Source organism: Heloderma suspectum, chromosome 4 (assembly GCF_057233095.1).
Source record: "Heloderma suspectum isolate Gila_16-S chromosome 4, 16-S_ref, whole genome shotgun sequence".
Classification (NCBI taxonomy): Eukaryota; Metazoa; Chordata; class Lepidosauria; order Squamata; family Helodermatidae; genus Heloderma; species Heloderma suspectum.
Genome location: NC_139461.1, coordinates 175704360 through 175724133, shown reverse-complemented (window position 1 = coordinate 175724133; position 19774 = coordinate 175704360). Strand labels below are relative to the sequence as shown.

At 44.3% G+C, this 19774-nt stretch overlaps 1 protein-coding gene across 1 annotated transcript in view; it reads right to left on the bottom strand.

Annotated features, from left to right (window-relative positions):
- The window catches only part of HMCN1 (hemicentin 1), a 349376-nt gene that overhangs the window by 163771 nt on the left and 165831 nt on the right, over positions 1 to 19774 (bottom strand). Inside the window, exons 22-25 of the mRNA XM_084848192.1 lie at positions 17522 to 17696; positions 9946 to 10073; positions 6198 to 6467; positions 3436 to 3531 (exon numbers count right to left, since the gene is read on the bottom strand). Coding sequence (XP_084704318.1) covers positions 3436 to 3531; positions 6198 to 6467; positions 9946 to 10073; positions 17522 to 17696 — 669 coding nt within the window. The remainder of the gene's footprint in view (positions 1 to 3435; positions 3532 to 6197; positions 6468 to 9945; positions 10074 to 17521; positions 17697 to 19774) is intronic.

Below are 19774 nucleotides of genomic sequence, written 5' to 3'. Positions count from 1 at the left end.
AAGTGGGGCACCAACCACTCAGGAAGGACAGCCAGTGGCATACACACACACCCATCGTTGGTGGCTCATAAGTAATGGAACAAACCAACATCATTTCAAACTTAAGGATCGCCTTTAATACCTGGATGAAAATCCTTTGCAGTCAATGACTGCCTGAAGTCTGGAACCCACGGACGTGACCAAATGCTGAGTTTCCTCCCTCGAGATGCTTTGCCAGGCCTTCACTGCAGCTGCCTTCAGCTGCTGCTTGTTTGTGGGTCTTTCTGCCTTCAGCCTTGTCTTCAGTAAGTGAGAAGCATGCTCTGTTGGGTTGAGATCAGGTGACTGACTTGGCCATTGAAGAACATCCCACTTCTTTGCCTGGAGAAACTCTTGGGTAGCTTTTGCTGTATGTTTTGGGTCATTATCCATCTGCAATATGAAGCGGCGTCCTATCAGTTTGGCAGCATTCGGCTGAATCTGAGCAGAAAGTATAGCCCTATACACTTCAGAATTCATCCTGCTGCTTTGATCAGCAGTCAGGTCATCAATCAACACCAGTGACCCGGTTCCATTGGCAGCCATACATGCCCATGCCATAACACTGCCTCCACCATGTTTGACAGGTGATGTGGTATGCTTTGGATCATAAGCTGTTCCTTTCCTTCTCCATACTTTTCTCTTCCCATCATTCTGGTACAAGTTAATCTTGGTTTCATCAGTCCAAAGAATCTTATTCCAGAACTGGGCAGGCCTTTTTAGGTGTTTGCTGGCAAAGGTTAATCTGGCCTTTTGGGTCTTGAGCGTTACCAGTGGTTTGCACCTTGTTGTGAGGCCTCTGTATTTACATTCATAAAGCCGTCTCTTGACTGTAGATGTTGACAATGACATGCCCACCTCCACAAGAGTGTTCTTGACCTGGCTAGATGTTGTGAAAGGGTTCCTCTTCACCATGAGCAGAATTCTGCGGTCATCCACTTTAGTTGTCTTCCGTGGTCTTCCAGGCCTTTTGCTGTTGCTGAGCTTTCCAGTTAATTCCTTCTTTTTCAGGATGTTCCAAACTGTTGTATTGGCCACTCTCACCGTTTTTGCCATGTCTCTGATGGGTTTATTTTGTTTCCTCAGCCTAATGATGGCCTCCTTCACTCTCACGGACACCTCCTTGGTAGGGATGTCAGAGAATTCCGCCACGAATCTCGGGGAGGCCTAATGCCAACGCATTCGGCCCCCCGAAATCGGTGACGAAATGGTCTGCCACCCCTCCGCCCCCACCCCGGGATGGGACTTACCTTGGGCGGATCTTCCTGGCGGCGGCGGCTCCAGCAGCGGTTTGGCGGCGGTGCGGCAGCGGCGGCCGGTCTTCCGACCGGCTGCCACCACCGCCATTTCCAGTTAAAAAAAAACAAACAAACAAACAAAAATGATAGGCTACGTAAAGATTTACGTAGCCTATCACGGCTGATTTAAAAGAAAAAAACACGTGTGTACGCAAATGATGGCGCCCTTGGGCACCGCCATTTGCGTTCCTTATTTTGGCACGTCTTAGTATACGTAAACATTTACGTAGACTAAGACAGTGAAAATAAGGGGAACGCAAATAGCGTAGACGCTACTCTATTTGTGTTCCCCTTATTTTCGCCGTCTTAGTCTACGTAAACGTTTACGTAGACTAAGACGTGCCAAAATAAGGAACGCAAATGGCGGTGCCCATGGGTGCCGCCATTTGCGTACCCGCGTGTGTGTGTGTTTTTCTTTTAAATCAGCTGTGATAGGCTACGTAAACATTTACATAGCCTATCATGGCTGACTGCAGGGACGCAAACGGCGGCGGCTATGGCCGCCGCCATTTGCGTCCCTGCTAGCCAGCGGCCGGATGTCCGGCCGCTGGTGGAGCCAGCTGGCGGCTCCGCAGAATCCCTGTGGAGCGGAGCCGGCCGGCCAGAATTTCGGGGGGGAGGGACAGAGCACCTCCCCACCCCAGCCAGAATTTCGGGGGGAGGGATGGAGTGCCTCCCCCCCACCACGAATGTCACCCTTCAAAAAGGTAAGTGACTTTCGTACATCCCTACTCCTTGGACCTCATTTTAGTAGCTGTTCCAGAGAACAGCTACCAAATGCAAATGTAACACACAGAACCGCCTCCAGGCCTTTTATCTGCTTGCTTGGTCATGGGGTACCCAGGAAACAGGCCACACCTGGCCATGCAGCTACATATCAGCCATGCGTTCCATTACTTATGAGCCACCAATGATGGGGGGGGTATGCCACTGGCTGTACTTCCTGAATGGTTAGTGCACCACTTTTGTCAAACCCCTTGAATTACAGCTGAAAGTCCTGACCGTTCCCATCTGGGTGTGTTTCCTTTCAACTTCAGTGTGGTGGTGTATGGAGGCCAACTGCCAAAACAGTTATCGTTGTTCCAATATTTCTGGCCCTGACTGTAGAAGCAGCCATGTTCCCAGTAAAATGCAGTTTACAAGTAGCCAGCCAGCCAACAGACTTGAACCAGTGTCATATTGTGGAACATAGGAAGCTGCCTTATAATGAGTCAGAGTATTGGTCCATCTAGCCCAGTATTGTTGACACTGACTGGCAGCGGCTCTCCAGGCTTTCAGGCAGGATTTTTTCCAGCTCTACCTGGTAATACCAGGAAGTTAACTTGGGATCCTCTGCATACAAAGCGTGTGCTCTACCTCTGAGCCACAACCCTTCTCACAGGTAAAATGGCAAGAAGTCTTTTTTCTAGCTCGGCATGACTCATGGTCACTATCATAGGCTTACACTATTCAAAGTGATCCCACATAAAAATTGATATTGAGAACACTGCAAAACTTGAAAAATTTCTTTTCATTTTAAATTTTATCAGATTTTTTTTCATCCAATATGGTTTCACCATAATAGAATCATAGAATAGTAGGGTTGGAAGGGGCCTACAAGGCCATCGAGTCCAACCCCCTGCTCAATGCAGGAATCCAAGTCAGAGCAGCCCTGACAGATGGCTGTCCAGCCTCGTCTTGAAGGCCTCCAGTGTGGGAGAGCCCACCACCTCCCTAGGTAATGGGTTCCATTGTTGTACTGCTCTAACAGTCAGGAAGGTTTTCCTGATGTTCAGCCGGAATCTGGCTTCCTGTAACTTGAGCCCATGATTCCGTGTCCTGCATTCTGGGATGACTGAGAAGAGGTCCTGGCCTTCCTCTCTGTGACAGAGAGGAGCGCTATTGAAGAGCGCTATCATATCTCCCCTCAGTCCTCTCTTCTCAAGGCTAAACATGCCCAGTTCTTTCAATCTCTCCTCATAGGGCTTTGTTTCCAGTCCCCCTATCATCTTTGTTGCCCTCCTCTGAACCCTCTCCAGTTTGTCTGCATCCTTGTAATACAGACCAATAAGGTATGAAAATCAGCACGGTGTTTTGGAAAGATGGAACAAAAGGCACAAAATAATATGGCATTCCACACCTTTGGCTGGACATGGGAAGGCAATTCGCTGATTTGCTACTCGTTCTTGAAATGGAGTGTTGTACGGTGGGACAAGTGCACCTACAGTAGGAGGTTCTAAAACAAAACACGGAACAGAAGTGGAATTTTGCATTAGTGTATAATCTGATACATTTCCCAAAATTTTATTTTAAAATTGAAATATTTTAATCAACCCCTTGAAATTCTCAAAATTGGACATTCAACTGGAATAGTTTTGCTGTTATTTTTAATATACAATTTTCAAACGTGTGGATTTGATTATGTATTCTGAGTTACATATTTGTATCCTCAGTTGAAAAGCTTCACAGAGTGACTATGGAGTGCTAGAATTAGCCAAAAACATTCTGTGGAAAGCGTGCATTCTCTGAATACACACCACAAGAATGACCACATGCTAGATTAGACATATATCAGTACAATCCAGGTCAATCACAATGCCTTGGCTTGTGTCTCAAATGTATTTAGAAATGTGTGCCTCCCCTTCACATTTTGCCATATTTAGCACAGGAAACGTGCCAAGCATGTGTGATGTATAAAATAAGGATTGTCCCACAAGCTTGGCTTTTTACCTGAAACCTGATATACTCCTTTGTTTTTGTGACGTAGAGTCCAGTAGAGAAGCAACGCTGCCATCTACTGGGCTGTGTCAGCTTCTGGATAATATCCAGAAACCTAGCCCAGCTAGATGATTGAAGCCCTTAACTCTCTTGTCCTTACGTCCCTGCTCAAGTGTAAAGGTCTGACATTTTTCTTACATTTTTTAAGAATTTTCTCCATTCCTCTGCCTGGCATCTCTCCATACTGGCATGAAAAGCAAGGTAACTTTTCTCAGCAGAATATACCCAATGCCAAGTATCGTCTTTCCCAAAAGTGTATCCATTACTTACCAGTCTGGTGAAGTTTCTTCACTGATAAAATCAATGCCTGGCAACTATCTCTCATATTCTTGAAAAGACTGCAGATTGGACTTTGCCTCCAGATGAGTGTAAATGGACTCTGGAGATTTTAATTTACTCTTTCGTTGTTTTAAGATTATTTTTACGCACCCAGAGATTAAAGAAAAAGATGGGGCAGACATCTACATTTAAAAAAATAAAATAAAGTAACTTCCTCCAGGAAGTGGTCAGCACTTTAAAAAATGGGGTGAACTTGTCCTTGGCTGAATTTGCTGAGAGAGATCGTTGTACTAGCAAAGGTGTGCATTTCTTACTGGACACAGAGACCAGAGAATTTTAAAGTGTGCTATTGCAACCTTCCCAACCTGATGCCCTCCAGATGTGTTGGACTGCAACTCCCATCATTTCCAGACAGCATAGCCACGATGGCTGTGAATAATGGGGCTTGCAGTCCAAGACATCTGGAGGGCACCAGGTTTGGGAAAGGTGGTTTATTGAATGCTGGTTCATGGCTAGGTTGGTAACATACCATCTATACTGGAGATGTCAGGTGCCTTTGGCCTATCTCTCACACATCTCTCAGACATTCAGTGGGTTGCAGTGTGTTCTAGCAGCTAAAGGAATTATCCTGAGAAAATGAATGGATGCAACACCTCCATGATATACATACTGGCTGAATAAGTTCTCTGCCACCGCATTAATGGAAAAAAATGAGCCTATCACACAGAAGGGCCTGAACAAGATATTATAAAGGTGTCTAGTCTCACATGAAATGGTTGTATTATTTCTGAAATTTAATACACATTTCTCCCACATGCTTCTCAGAGCCAAGCTAACTGTTATGTTAAAGACGTAACCAGCACCTTCCCCGGTACTTCTTAATTACCCACAGTTAAGCATGCAAGACCCTAGTCTTGATTGGGAGCACCGTGTGCAGAGAGGGGATGTTTAAATCTCCCCCCCCCCGCAATATCCCACACACCCATGGGTTTAAAAAAAACAGCTTTCCATTGACACCAATGGAATATTTTCTTTCCTTTTAAACACCCCATGCATGCAGTTTCTGTGTGTGTGTGTAGGGGGGGGGGGGTTCCTATCAGCATGGGAAAGGAGAATGAAGGTTTAAATCTCCCCTCCTTCTGTGCAGTGGTCCTAATCCAGGCAGGAGCCTGCATGCTCACTTGTGACTAACTAAAAGGGGCAGATGCATGCTACATCTTTAATATAATCTATAGGCTAGATTATATTATAGTCTATATCATTCATTCATTCATTCATTACATTTCTATACTGTGCAATAGTTGAAACTCTCTGGGCGATTCATAGCAGTTATGAATTGAATAACTGAATTCGGGCTCTCCTGTCCCCCCACCCCACAATCTTCTTTCCTGGATTGCAAATGAGCACTGAATTTTGTTATATCTGATATTATCTGATATTTTATTTGTGTACCTATGTGTACTTGTATGAAAATTTGAGCCAGTGTGGTGTAGTGACGAAAGTGTTGGACTGGGAGCCTGGAGATCTGGGTTCTAGTCCCTGCTTGGAAGACTAGAAGCTCACTGGATGTTTTTGGGCTAGTCACAGACTCTCAACCTAGCCTACCTCATGGGGTTGTTGTTGTGAGGATAAAATGGAGAGGAGGAGGAGAATGTCAACCGCTTTGGGTTCCTAGCAAGGGGGAAAGGCGGGATATAAATGTAATAAATAAATAAATATTTAAATTTTAAAAATCACCATCATTCAAAGAGCTCTTCATTGCAAGTGAAAACTATATTCCCTTATTAAGAAGTAAGGGGTAATCAATCATTCTGCTAACACTTCTCATGGCAATGTTATAGTCACCTTGAACGTGGATCATTATCTCAGCTTCATCATGGCCAGCAATGTTACTTGCCACACATTTGTAGCTTCCAGAGTCTGAAAGCAGGACTTTGCTGATGCTCAGCGCCCCATCTGGAGAGACGGCATACTGCCTGTTTATCAAAATGGGATTCTCATCTTTAAGCCAGGTGATCATTGGAGGTGGGATTCCTTGGGCGCTGCAAGGTACATCCATTCTGTACCCAACTTTTGCTTTCATCACTCGAGGCCCACGTTGGATCTTTGGAGGAACTAGGCAAAGCAAATTAATTAGCACTAACATAGAAAGTTGTTGTTGTTGATGATATTATTATTATTATTATTATTATTACATTTCTATACCACCCCATAGCCAAAGTTCTGTGGGCACTTTAGAAAGATTAAGAACATTGAAAAATACAGTATACACAGGTTAAAAGCCTTTTACATAAAAAATACACAAACAGACAATATACAGAAAGACAGCATATATCTAAAACAACTTCAAGCAAACAACTATAACCATAAGACAAGTCCGATTAAATCAGATCGATTAAAATTTATCATATGCTGCCAAATGCCTGGGAGAAGAGGCATCTTGACCTGGCACCAAGAAGATAACAATGTTGGCGCCAGGCAGGCCTCATCGGGGAGATCATTCCATAATTGGGGGGCCACCACCGAGAAGGCCCTCTCCCTTGTTACTATCTTCAGAGCTTCCCTCAGAGTAGGCAGCCAGATGAGGACCTTAGATGTTGAGCGTAGTGTATGGGTAGGTTCATGTCAGGAGAGGCGCTCCATCAGGTATTGTGGTCCCAAGCCATGTAAGGCTTTGTAGGTTAAAATCAGCACCTTGAATCAGGCTTGGAAACATACAACTCAGAAGAAGACAACTCATTAAAATATGATCAACACAGCACAGCATTTGGCTCTTACATATTTTAAAGGCTGCTTTCATTCCCAATACAATCCTGGAAAACAACACAGAGGACCCTCTTACCAATACCATTTGTGCACTGTTCCAATGACTACAGGCACAATCCTATGCAGGGTTAGACAGAAAAAAAGTCCGACAACCTGTAGCATGGCTCTTCCACCCATAAGATCGGTGGAAGGCTCCACACTCAGGGCCCTCTGTCTATTGGGAACACAACTCCTATGGTTGATCCCTCACCGTGCAATCCTATGCATTTTCATTTGTAAGTAATTCCTACTTGTGTTCAGGATTGCAGCCACAGAGACATTAAATTGCAGTTTTATAACTAGATATGTCTTTACATTTTTAACCTGACCTATCCTAGTGGCTTAGGGTGGAAAGTCCAGCTCTTGGGCACATTCAAAGCATGCCACGTTCCACCCATGGCAAGAGCCAGGCAGAGCAAGAAGACGATGGAGGTAAAACGAAAAAGCACCTAGACAGGCCTCGGAGCTCAAGTAGCTGACTTACCTTTCGGTGGGCAGGGAGAGGGCTGGAAAAGCCATAGGATACTGTGTGACACAGCCTCTCCTCTCCCCTCCCCGCTTTTCTCTCCCCCCGCTCCAGACTTCTCTTACAAGGTTGCAGTTGCAAGCTCGTAAGAGAAGCTTTCCATTGCACGTGGGAGGGGTGGGGGAGGGAAGATCCAGGATCAGATCTCCTTTTCTGTGCTAGTAGCTCTGTCTACAGGCACAGGAGTCTGCAGCATCCTATGCCTCCCCAGACACTATCTAGGGGCCTGAGGATTGCTCTCTCCGTAAGTTTAAAAAAGAAAATACAACTGGAATCGAATGCTTTAAACTGTGCAGACTTTCAGAAGGTCTTTGCTGCTTCAATACCGCAAGTCTAGACTGGAAATCCTTGTGTTTTATTTTCCATTCTCACTCTCTCAAGCACACTCTTGCTATGTGCAGGGCGAAGCAATCCGAATGTCTGGCAATGATGGGTCATTACAGATCCTCTTTGAGGGTCTAACTTCCTCTCTATTAAATCCCCAGCAGCCAACACAAGTTCAGCCAGGAAGATAACACAGGGATGGAATACATACCGCTGGTCCCACAGAGGAAAAAACAATAGATAGCCATCCTTGTAACTGCTATAGGCATTGTCTAAATCAGCAGGTTTTGAACTGTGTTCTTCCAGGCAACTACTACTGATCTTCCCATGCCATGCATTGCCACAAGGAAGGGTTGGGTAGGTTCTGGGCCACACACCCAGTTCATCCAAGGCAGTGGTGAGGCCCAATGGGTCTGGCCACGATCTGCATAAAATGACTGTGTACCCTTAGAACATGCCAAGTGGAGGCTGGTGGCTCAGATTTCTGTGGGGCTGTGAATCCATTCTGGGTTTCAGTCAGAACCAGCCAGCTCCTTCAGAGTTCTGGCTGGTTCTGACTGAAATCCAGAATGGATTCACAGCCCCACCATGTTTTGAGCCACTGGCCTCCACTGAACATGCCTCAAAGCCTTCTGCAAAGCCCAGGGGTCCCACAGCAGACATGGAGGCATTCCTCAGTGGATCTCAACGTGCAACAGGTTCCTACCATTGATTTAAAACATTTCTTTTTTTCCAAGGGACCAACAACATAAAAAAAAGTCAGAAGGGGTGGCTGTATGTATGAAAATAATAACAAAAAATGTTTCGTTTCATTATTATGAATTAATAGCAAATCCAAGCACTTCATGAGCTGGGTCACACATGCACATGACCCCTAATTTCTCATCACTTCATTTACTTGTGGCAATTTGAATACTCTGTGGAGTTTTGACCTGCAATTGTGGTGGCTGCCAATATTTCTTCCGTCGTGGCGCCTGTGCCTTTAACAGAAATTAGATATTTAGCGAGTGAAGCTTGGGAGGAGCTTCGCCGGCTAAACTTATGTTTATCAGGCAGCTGTTAAAAAAAAGCAATGCTGCCTTCAGTGACTCTTTCACACATGCAGGTCAACAGGTAAGAGGCTATATAGTATATTGATGGAATAAATCTTTGCTTAGCCTATCCTGTTCTTAAAGGAATTGTATTTGCTGCGTCAGTCAGGGACCACACAACAGATATAACTCTTCTAGAAGATTCCCTTACACAGGCAGAAGCAAAAAGGAACAACAGTTAGGAGGAAATGTGGACTGCTGATAGAAACTGCAGTGCTAATCCATATATTACCTTTAGTGCTTTTGTGTTATCTTTAGTGCTAACTGAAGATAGGAGTTTTTGGATTTGTTTGCTGTGTCTGGAAAGGCCCTAAGGATACATGCAGGTCCCTTTTATTGTATAGTGCTTCTGCAGAAGAACATCCCAATAGGCTGTGCCTGAGCAGCAGGTCTTAGTAAGGCTGTCAGGATCCAGAGGACGCTATTACAATAGCCGGAAGGATTCTGGAAGGCAAGCAATAGCATAGATGCAGAGCTGGGAAGAGCCAGGCAGTACTGGAGGGTGTACATTAAAGGCTGGATGGAAAGGAGCATTTTTAAAAATAAATGACCAATTGTGAGTATATTCAGCCTTCGGGGCTCTTTTTAGAGCCCAAAAGCAGGATTGACATGCCTTCATAAATACACCACTGGCCTTACAACTGCTGTTACACACACACTCACATTAAAAGAAAGACTGGAAATGAAACATTATTGCTGGGGGCCCCTAGTATCTACTGAACAGGGAACCTGGCTCTTCAGCCGATTTGAGTTTGGTGCCAGTGACCATAGCAGTACCTCTGCATTTACGTAATGCACTGTCCTCTGCCAACTCCGAAAAGATTCTTATGGAAATTTAACAACTTACCATATACGTTTAGTTTCACTGACTGAGTCACATTCCCAGCAATGTTTGTGGCTACGCAAATATACATGCCACTGTCTGAAACTCGTGTCTCCGTGATCTTCATTGAACCCGAGGAGAGGAAGGTGTGTCTGGAAAAATAGGAAACAGATATGGCTGGATAAATATTTACCACAAGGAGAACAAGCATTACTTAGACATTAGTAATGAATACCACACACTAAACAACATCTGTTTGGTGTTATTTTTGCTCAGGTTGAGCTGTTTTACTTAACTGTGCTTGCAATCTGTCTAACTCCTTCATTCTACATAGCTCCTAAACGAAGTAAGATTCAGAATGACCAAAGGATTCCCTTTAACATGTCATCCTGTAGATCCAATCTACAGAGAAACTGGAGGAGCTTCCTATCATGCCTTCATATTTGAGGAAGTGCTTTCCCCAAATATGTAATGAGATTAGGAACTAAGGAGCTCCATTGGGTGTCCCCACCACCAAAAGCAAGACTGATCTGGCCTAGGAACAGGGCATTTTTGATGGTGGCCCCTGATCTGCAGAATTCACTCCTGATGGAGATCTTCCAGATCCATTCTATTGGCTCCTAAGGAGACAGTGAACATATATATCTTCTGTCAGGCTTTTGAATTATAGGTCACTGATTTTTGACAGCAGTTTTAAAATGTTTTATCTCCTTATGTTTAATTGTCTGACTGTTGTGGTTGTACTTAAATTATTTATCATATTTTAGGCATGTTAGCCACTTTGTTGACCCAATCTGGCAAAGCAAACTATAAATCTAACAAATAGTCTGAATAGGATTCCCTGGTTCTCTCCAACAGGAACATTTGTGCTACATCTAACATGGAGGAAAAAGTAACTCGCAGCTGTAGCAACACTACTCCTTGCTGTATGGACTCCTCAACCCAAGTGAAGACTCCCCACACCTGCTTGTGGATAGATCACAGGTTGTCCATGTGTCATGGGTTGTCCACGTGTACCATCAGATGGCTTCGAAGGATCAGGTGCCCACAACAAGAATGCCACAAACCCATAAAAACCTTCATCCAGAGAGCAAAGTATCAAAGGGGTTAAAAAAATGTTTATGGTAATTTGGAATTGGAAACTTACCGCAGAGTAATTCCTCCAATCAAAACAGGAAAAACAAAATGCTGTACAATTACTCATATTGCAAACTCTGTCATACGGTGTTCGTAATAAGAGACTTGTAACAGCTTCTATTGTATTGTAGCTCTAGGTCTGCCTTCCCTAACTAGGTGCCCATTCCCACAGATGGGGATGATGGGAGTTATAGTCTGACGCATCTGGAGGGCTACAAGCGGTCCTATAACTGTATGTTTCCACAGACTATGGAAAGATGGGCTTACTGTATTCTTCTGGTAAGCAGGGAACAAAGCAGACAGACCTGCCCACAATAACATGGGAAAAACAGAATGTGGAGGGTGGTTTGAGTATGTCATCTGCACGATTCTCCAGATAGTTCTCAGTTAGACATGCCTGGGGATGTGTATACAAGTAAAACTCGAGCTTGTCAAACTTCTTCAAATTCCACCTCGAAGCTTCTTCCATCTCGTGTCCCTATCAGAGCGCAATCTTTTTCTTTTTTTGCATATATTTGTTCGTGTATTTTTGTGCGTATTTTTCCAAATGTACACATAAATTGTGCACATTTTTGAAATGTGCGCATTCTTCTTCCATTGATTAAAGCATGTTTGTGCACATTTTTGAGATGTATGCATTTCTCATGTGCATTTTTCAGATGAAAGCATGCCATTGAAAGCATTTTTGGAGTCACACTGCAAGCTTGAAAATGTATGGCCTTCGATCACAGACTGTGTTGGAGTCCATTTGGTTCGGGAGGTACAAACTGAGTAAATCATGATTAAAAATGAACTGAAACAAATTTCTTATACTTCTCTAGGGACACCATCAGAATCCTCTTCCCTGTTCCTCCATATTTTTTCTCTCTGTACTACTGTTCTAATGCTGAAAAAGGTTATATGCAAGCATTTTTTTTCAGAGCAAATTACATGCTGAAGACACATCCTATAACTATAAGGTTCCTGTTCCCTGGAAAGTTTTTTCTCTGTTTGGCTCTGTATTCTACCAGAAGTAGAGTTCACCCTTTGCTGTCTGCTCCACTCCTCTACTGACCAAGAATAGGGATTTGTCAAGGCTAAATCAATATGAGAGAACAAGGAAACAATCAAAGAGATGAACTGAGATAAGTTAGGAAAGAGCGTTCAGTGTTAACAGATTAAATCCACACGCCTGTATTTGGCAGAGATATATTCACTGGCTGCTAAGGACCCTACATATGTAACGAAAGGAAACTGAGCCATTATATTTTTTGCTGGGTCAGATTTCTAGCTAGCTGCACCTACTGGTTGAGTTTGTATGTAATAATCATCACTTCCTCAAAAAACTCATGTTGCTTAGCTGATTGGATGGAAGACCTCCAGATTTTAGCAATGAGAAGTTTTGTCACAGCGGACAGTTGCTTCAGTAAGTCATTGTGAGGGGAGCTACAGCAATGTTTGATCCAGGGATGAATATGTTCTTGGCAGCAGTCAACCACTAATCCCCAAAAAGCAATAGATAGGGGCAAAAGAACACTCCCACCAAAGCTTTTTGAAACTAGGTCCCCAATTTGTCTGCAGCCCTTCCAGTGAAACTGGCTGTAGTTCAGTCAAATTACTTTGAGTTGTATACCATCTACTGAGGATCTTAACATTGGACTTATTTACCATTTGTGCTAAGGCATGGGTGGGTAACTGTGGGAGGTCCAGGGGCCATTTGTGCCCCCCACCCATGGGCTGCCACTAGGTAGGAAAAAAAAACCAGCAGCAAACTGCTCAGTAGCAGTAAAAGGGTTAAATTTAACTGGTTTGCAAACAAGCTAAATATGTCCATTTTAGTGCACCATAGCCACTAAGGAGAGCCATTTTGTTCATTTGTTCATTTCAGTTTTTAAATGAAATTTTGTTCATTTAAAAACCTTTAATTTGGGAATGTGCTGGGGGCCCCAGGGGCTGTATGCAGTCCGCTGGCTGTGTGTCGCCCATTCCTGTGCTTATGGTTAAATTGCTCTTAACTATAAACTGTAAACCCACTTCAGTTCAAACAAACCATACTTACAAGGGAATCCTGATTAGCTTTAACCTTCCTTGCTTTAATGCCAACATAACACTTTACCAGTATGATGATGCCAACATGAAGCAAGCCCATGAAAGGCAGGTGACAATTCTTGCAAGGGAGAAGGAAGACAAATGTGATTCCACAGGTTTGCAAACCATAGCTGTGCAAAGCCAGTGCTTTTCAAACAGTTGGAACAGCGTGCCAAAAATTTGATGGGTGCTGACTTCTGAGCATGGCGTCAACATTCACAAGATAGCACAGTGCATGTCAATGTGGCTAAAAGTCAAGACTGGCTGAATAAAAAACACAAATGCCAAGACAAAGACAACTGTATGAACCGACAGCCATAGAGGTTCAAGATCCAAGTCAGAAGTGATGGAAACTAATGTATTTATTTATTTATTTTATTACATTTCTATCCCGCCTTTTTCCTCTTTAAGGAACCCAAGGCAATGTACATAATCCTCCTCTTCTCCATCTTATCCTCACAACTACAACCCTGTGAGGTAGGTTGGGCTGAGAGTCTGTGACTGGCCAAAAGTCACCTAGTTGGCTTCCATGGCCGAGTGGGGACTAGAACCCAGATCTCCTAACTCTTAGTCAAACACTATAGCCACTACACCACACTGGCCATCCTTCCCAACCTCCAAATGTTTTGGACTTCAACTCCCATCAGCCCCAACCAGCATAGCCAATGGCCAGGAATCCTGGGGGTTGCTGTCCAGAACATCTGGAGGGCACCAGGTTTGGGAACACTGAGATAAGCTGTCAATGGTTGATACGTATTCAATATGATGTTTGAAAAGGAGGGATTCTCTATGTTGGAATGAGTCTCCTTGTTGTCGCCATGCCAAAATAAAGACAGACAGCTTGGCCAGCAGCACTGCCAGCTGTTGTCCTGGACAGATAGGATTAGAAAGCAGGGCTAGATTTCTCTACATGACAGACTCAGTTCCCAATGGCATATTCTGACACTATGTCTGGGCCCTATAATCCAAGTCAGGTGAGGAACAAGAGGATCAAAGCCACAGAAAGGGGCAAAGGAGTGAAGCTGAGCTAAACAGCAGATAGACAAAGCCAAGGTGGGAATAAGAGCTGAAAATGGGAAAAGGCTGGGAGAAGAGTTGGGTGTGAAACAAGAGCCAAACGACAGAATGAAATATGCCGGGGAGGCTAGCTGTGATTAGGTAAACTCAAAACCACCACAAACATAGATTATAGAACATCCTGAATGAGGCAGAACAATGGAAGCCTCTTTCATTGGGGAGAAAACTTTCAGGAATTTGGAGGATAGTTTTTGGCAGAGCATTAACTCCAACTCATCCCTGGAGCTAGACACAACACTACCCCCACCTTCATTGTGGTAGATGCAAACTGGGAGCCAGCTTGCCAAGACTGTTGATGCTGTTGCAGCATGAAAAACCCCAAAACCCTTAGGAAAAAAGAAAGAAGCTGTGCTACAAGCCCTGCCAATGAGGAATCCTACCTGGGAGAAACTGTTGAGAATTTCTCCTCCCCCTGGAGAAATTTGGAGAAATTGTCTCCCAAATTTCTCTGCCCACAAGTAAGGTGGAGAATTTCAAGAGGCCATTTGCACACAGCTCTAGTTCTAACCTAACCTTCTGTCTAATGTGAAACCTCTAATACTGGGACTTTTTTTTAATACACAAGAACCAATAGTAACCATTTCCAAGACTGAGACAGACTCACCCCCCAAGGGAGGATTTACTCCTGGACCTTTTTGGAGAGTGATGGAAAAATTCTGAGGCAAATTATTTATACTTGACATTTCACATCAAGGGACTTTCTTCTTGCTCTCCTCTCCTTAAATTAAATGATGTTCTGCAAAGCCTGCCTTGGGCTTTTCAGGAAATTTCAAAGGGTTTTTTTTACTTGTCACCACATACTAGAATAGAGTGCACAGTATTACTAACACATAAATATTACTAATAAAAGCAGCCAGAGAAGATGGAAACAACATTATTAAATTCTATTAGATGGAAGTGTATTTTGCAATACAATACACATTGCTGTATTGTACAAATATGGAAAACCACAAAAATCATAGTGGGATTTGGAAGAATTTGTTAATCCTGGTGTGTAAACTTAAGGATTTCAGCAAATGGACTAGAGAAACTGAAATCAGAATTTTGGACCAAAAAGAGCTGAGGTAAAGCTAAGGTAACTGTATAATTAACCCCCCAAATGGTAAAGACTAGCCAATAATCATAGCTCAGGAAAACATTAAACGACCAGAAAGATCTGTTGTACAATTTTCTGTACTTCGTTTTATGGAATGAAAAAGTACATCAGCAGACATGCAAGTAAGCAACCAAGTAGCAGATCTTAGGAAGGGCAGCTCTACACTACAAGTTTATATTGCCCTGTTCAATCGCACATTGGGGAAAGTTGGTTAGGCTACCCATGGTGCATGGTGGTTACTGTTAACCACTGCGAGTACTACTGCCACACGTGCAGCTAACCATGTTCCCCAACGTGGTTAGACTAACCATTCTCTAACCACCCTCCCTCCCACAGGAACCCGCAATCCTCCAGATGGGTGGCCATGCATTCCAGCGGCCTTTGCACTGTCAGCCATTTTGGTGCTTGGTGCTGTCAGCTATCTTGGTGCTTGGCGGCTAATCCTTCTTTGACCACTCTTGCCGCAGAGCTCTATGGCAGCTGTCAGTTAACCACATAAGCTGTTCAGACATCACGCTAAGCCATGGTAGAGCCCACTAACCATTTTGCAGCAAGTGGTTAGTGAACGTGGTTCATCCATGGTTAATAAACCACCATAGTTGGGACAGACACCTGTTCGGACATCACGCTACACCAACATGGTTAGCTCAAAACTCCTAACCATGATGTCTGACAAAGGCCACTGGCTTTATACAATATTAACTGTCCTGGCTTCCTCCAAAGAATCCTGATAATTGTAATCTGGGGAAGTTGCTGAGAATTCTCTGTCAGAAATTCCCTACAGTTCCCAGAGTTCCCTCTGGAGAGGGAATTTCTGATAAAACCAGTACGGAAAAGGTACCCACCATTCTGTCTTAAGAGATCTCTAGCTTCTTATTCAAGTACACTGCTCAGACGTCCCCATGGAAAGGGCAAGAAAACTACACCATTTCAGGCCTATGGTGTAGATAAGCTCAGGGGGAGAAGAGAAAGGCAAAGAGATAAAATAGTAGAGAGGGGAATGGAGTGGGAAAGGCAAGGGCACTAAGGGATGAGTGTGAACAACTGCAGCAACAACACATACTTCAACTTCGTTGTTGATTGCGGATGAGGGCAACAGGTTAAGTCAAAGGGTTTGTGGGAAAAGGTGGAGTGAAGGAAGCCTCCCACTATTCCTGGGAGGCAAAACAGATTGAAATGTACTTCCACATCTAATGTACCGGCATCCACCACCATTCATGGTAATCAACCTAGGTCTGAATGCCTGAGGAATCCAAACCTGTAGTTTATTGACTTAAGGAAGGAAGTCCGTTTAGCAAGTTCCTTAGCCCAAATCCAGTGTCCCCTTTGTGCCTCTTACTCTACTGCATAGGCAGCCTGGGCATGTAGGTGGGTCTAATCATTTGAGCTAGGCAAAGTTAGTCCTCTCCAGATTCCAAATTAAAAAGTTTATTGAAGGATGCAAGGTAGGAGAGTGGGAGAAATAAGAAGCAGCAACAAAAGGCAATAAACAAGTAACTTCTAGCTAAATGTACAGTGGTACAATTCCTAAAATGGATTCAGTAACTTACATACAAAGCATTATCCATGGTTGCATGGGTTCCTTTTGGAGGTTCAAGGTGAAACAAAGACCCGGGGAACCCCGACCCACCTTCACGCTGAGGAATCAGGGGGAACTGAAGGATAGGAGTGGGAGCAATCCATCAATTAGAGTGAACCCTGTGGGGTTGGCTAGATCTGCCAGAACAACAATTAAGACATACCCTCGCAGAAAAATATAATTTAACGGTGTTACAGTAAGTGGAGGAGATGTTCCTCTTCTCTTACTGCCAGGCAGAAACTGTGTATTTTGGAGGGATGGTTTGTACACGACAGGGAAGAACTTATACAAGACAGGCACTGGGTTCAGAATCTTCACAAGTGGGTTTTGATAATTCCTTAAATTATCACTCTGAGTATTGATCCTCTCTACTGCTCCCAAAACAATATATGTGGCCCCATGATTACATAGGGCAGGCACAAAACACTGCAGATAATGAATTTCCATTACCCATAAGATGGGTGGGGGCTGAGATAAAAAGTGGGATGAAACACTGAATCCTCAGTATGTATTATTCACTGAGGCAAGGCATCTGTACATCTTAGAGATACAAGAGGGTTATCTAGCAGCTCTTATTCACATCAGTGGGACAAATTTAAGACAAAAACGAACAAAAGAAATAAACAGATGTTAACGATTGTTACCTTGGAGAGAAAGGAGAGATAAGCTGCATTTCTTTAGCCCAGGTTATTATAGGCGGTGGTAAACTTTTCACTTCACAAGGAAGTGTGACATCTTCCCCAGCTATCACTGACATCACTATTGGGTTCTCCAGTGAAATTCCTTGCTGATCTTCTGGTCTGGACACCCTTGGTTTTACTAAAATCGGACACATATGTTATCATCAAAACACACCTAGGTATCAGACTGGAATATATACCAAAGTATTTCATTTCAGACAAATGGGTTGTATCCAGTGGTTGTGTGAGCAGAAGGCTCTCATCCGCTCCTCTCTGTACCCCCTGAAAACCTTCGCCAGAGGATTGAGAGGCCCTCCTGAACAGAGGGGGCTGTGTTGTACAGGGTGCAGTACAAGGGGGGAAATGGCCCCAAATCTTGTTCCAGAGCAGCATTCTGGGCCAGCTGAATTCTAGAAACAGTACCAACAGAGATCAGAAAAAACAGCTGTAAGGCTGGAAACCAAAATCAAAAAAGGAACAGCTGCACCAATTGAATTCCCAATGCATTTTGACATGGGTCTTTATCAAGGAAATTACAAACTCTTAGGGTGCAATCCTATGCCCACTAGTCAGCAGCTAGATGGTCATAGGATTGGTCGGTTCCCTGAGAACCAACCTCCACCCCCTCCTGCGCCACCTCATAGGGAGTGTGGATTGGCTCCACACTCCACGCTCGGAAGAGCAGCGCAGAGCAGGGAAAATGGGGCATTCTTGGGGGTGGGGCGGGGACATCGGAAGTGCCAGTACAACACTTCTTATATGTTGTCTGGCTGCCCCTCCCCACACTCTGAGGTCCGAAATCGGCTGTCTAGCCGCAAAAGCAGGGCAGCGGGAGCACGGAAGAGATCCACTCCTCACCACTCCTCCTGCCCTGCAGTGGATAAACCGTCACCCCTGGGGTTGGAGGCAACCGTTGATCCACATAGGATTGCTCCCTCCAAGGCTTTTCTGTAGGATTCCCCCTCCCTTACTTCTTCTGAAAAAGTAAGGGAGAGGACTTCCTCCAGAAAAGTCTCTAAGAGTTTGTAATTCCCTTGATAAAGACCCATGTCGAAACGCGTTGGGAATTCAACTGGTGCAACTGTTCCTTTTTCGATTTTGGTTGCCAGCTAAATTCTACAGACATAGCGGCCAAAAATACTTGTGGTCAGACATTGAAACAGGAAGGACAGAGGCTAAGAGCTATTAACTATCTCAAAATCACCACAAACCCAAAGATTGGATTTTAATCCAGGCCACCCAACAGTCTAACAAGTGCACTAGTTTTCACAGGAAAGAAACCCAGGTGTCAGTTAATGGGCAGATTCGCACATCTCGCTAAGCCACCCTGTGAATAAGCCACCATGGGTTGGTTTTTCACTCACTAACCCAAAAGATGATTGGGCGCTCTGCGGCTTGCCATTGCTTGTTTCCTCCTTCAGTCCTCCTTCAGTCCTCCTGCTGGCTTTGGCATGCATCCCAGGCACCTTAGCAGGAGAACTCCTTGTTTCCTCGGTCCCTAAGTCAGCACCTTTTCTTCAAATTGGTCCACTGGGATTGCCAGCTCCTGAGGGAAACTCCCTCCTGCCTCACATCAGATCACCAAAGGAAATTAACTTTCTGAGCCCTTATGAATGCGATAACGTGCTCTCAAACTTTAAAAAAAAATTCTTTTCAGGGAATTGCACTCTTGCGCAAGAGTGCCTGTCCCATATTTAGCCCAGCATACCTATATCCCCCTCTTGTCAATGTCCTGGTCAATGTCATGCTCCATTTCGGTGCTTCCCTTGCTAGGGAATGCTTTTTTAAAAAAGCCTGCTTCACCTTACAATGAAGTAAGAACACCTGCCCCCAAAGCGCCTTTTCTCTTCCAGCCACCAGCTGCTGATCACCCGAGGTGGGTTGTTGTGCTGTGCAAACCAGGCCAATGAGTACCTCAATATATTTGATTTGAACCATACAACTATTCCACGTTATGGTTTTATGAGGGATTCTATGGTACAACAAGAGGATAACTTGTAACGGTGTTTCTACATATTGCTCTTTGTGTGGGATTGGCACTCTGAATTAGGGCACAGGCCACTGCAATTCACACGTTAAGCGGGGGTGGGGGGCAATCCCCATGCTCATTGCAGCTAGACCACATCGGGTGACAGAACTGACACAGGAGGCAGAGCTACCCTCATGCCAAAAGGGCAGCAGCACCTAAGGGCGCAATCCTATAGCCACTAGACAGCA